Genomic DNA, 1,864 nt, shown 5'->3' with positions numbered 1-1,864 from the left:
CATCCTCGTAAACTTTATTGTTACAAATTGTAGATGCGGAAGACTAATAATACATCTCTATATTTACTGACAACCTGTATACCAACTTGAAAAATTCAAATAGCCTGGTACTCTATTAGTGTTAACATTGCAGCCGGGTCAACTCTTAAACATGTCATGAAAATTATGTTTACATCAAATACTAGAATCGCTCTTGTGCCTTCTTTCTCCATGCGAAAGAAAAAAAAAACTAATAATAATAATAATAATAATAATATTGAATCTATACTGTTCTTGTTTGTATTAAGTGATGAGTAGGTGCCTAAATCATATAATAATTAACTACTAAGAGATGAAGACTAAGACCCTCTTTATTATAGACAGCATACACATTGTACACTGTACAATTTTTGTGAATAAGTTGTAAATTCAAATTTACAAATTGCCATCGCCACATACAATTGTAGGCCTACCGCCACCGGCCTACACTGACTCACTGTACACTGGACACAAAGCCATCAGAAATACATACACACTGGGAGACACTCCCCTTGCATCTGTATCAGATCTCCGGTATCTAGGGTTAACTTTTTTCATCCAACCTATCCTGGCAAAGTCACATCAACAACATCACATCCCGGGCCAATCGGATGCTAGGACTAGTCAGCAGAAACCTACGAAAGACCTCGCAAAGGATCCGCCAACAAGCATACTTCTCCCTAATGAGACCACACCTAGAATACTGCAGCTCAGTCTGGAACCCACATACAAACAAACACATTTCCCAAATAGAAGCCATCCAAAGGCAAGCAGCAAGATTCACCCTCCAGAGGTATTACCGTCCAGACAGTGTCTCTGCCATGATTGAACAACTTAAATGGGAAAGTCTGGAGAGGAGAAGAAATGCTGCTAGCCTCTTCCTCATGTACAAGATTCAGCACAACATGGCAGCCATCAATGCACAGCACTACACATCACCCATGATTGTTAGCAACACACGACAGTACCATCCAAACAAGTTGCTGGCAATTCCTACCCGAACCCAACTCTATCGGAACTCATTCTTTCCACGTACAGTAACTGCTTGGAATGGGCTTCCTAAAAACGCCCTTGAAGCCACTTCATTGGAGGCCTGTAAGGGAGCTCTTCCACTCAGCATCTAAACTGAGGAACTAGATTTTTACTCGCACCATATATTTCTAATGCACCAACAAGCATGCACTGCAAATGAGCACCTAAGTTCAACTCCTTAGCACTACATCCTGACTTATGGATCCTGCTGAGTATCTTCGTAGAAGTAGAAGTGTACACAACACACGATATCACGAAGTTCCAATTGAGCGGATGAACAACGCTAATTTCAATATATGGGACTGACCCTGCACCTCCGCAGAGATTGTTAACAACGGTGCATTTACGGTCCGAAAAAGTCCCCTTCCGCACTAGATGCGATCACGTGACCTTCCGGAGGACTAGAATACATTATTTGGCCTCTAAGAATGCAATCTTCAGGCCTAATTTTTAACAAGTTATGCTTCTAGGGCAACGTCGATCTTGGTATCTGCGTAAAGCACGAAGTATTGCCGACCTGATGAACAAAAAGTCACATCAATCCCCTTTTTAGATGGGTCAGCAGCCATAAACACGGGAATGTTTTGAAAGAGGAAAAATACTATGTCAACTTCGAGATACTATTTAAACGGCAAAAAAAATACTCATTTTGAACCGGAAAAAATAGCATGTCGATCACAAGAAGTCAGACATCAAACTTACCCCACAACATCGCTGTTGAAAAGCGTTGTAAAACACACGTTAATCATTCAGCAAGTCAGGCGTAGATTCAATTCTCGATGTAGTATGCATGTAACGGCACGAGCGTGCATGT

The 1,864-nt window shown here is 41.2% G+C and overlaps 1 protein-coding gene across 1 annotated transcript; it reads left to right on the top strand.

Moving 5' to 3' along the window:
• The first annotated feature begins 701 nt into the window (after positions 1-701).
• LOC139724942 (uncharacterized) lies at positions 702-1,142 on the top strand. The gene has a single exon (XM_071636062.1). It carries the CDS (start codon positions 702-704, stop codon positions 1,140-1,142), a length of 441 nt encoding a protein of 146 aa, XP_071492163.1.
• Positions 1,143-1,864: the final 722 nt, after the last annotated feature.

Source organism: Diadema antillarum, unplaced genomic scaffold, assembly GCF_040938485.1.
Source record: "Diadema antillarum isolate AM-2024a unplaced genomic scaffold, OU_Dant_1.0 seq00000006_RagTag, whole genome shotgun sequence".
NCBI lineage: Eukaryota > Metazoa > Echinodermata > Echinoidea > Diadematoida > Diadematidae > Diadema > Diadema antillarum.
The sequence above is the reverse complement of the archived record's forward strand: the minus strand, read 5'-3'. Positions and strand labels throughout refer to the sequence as shown.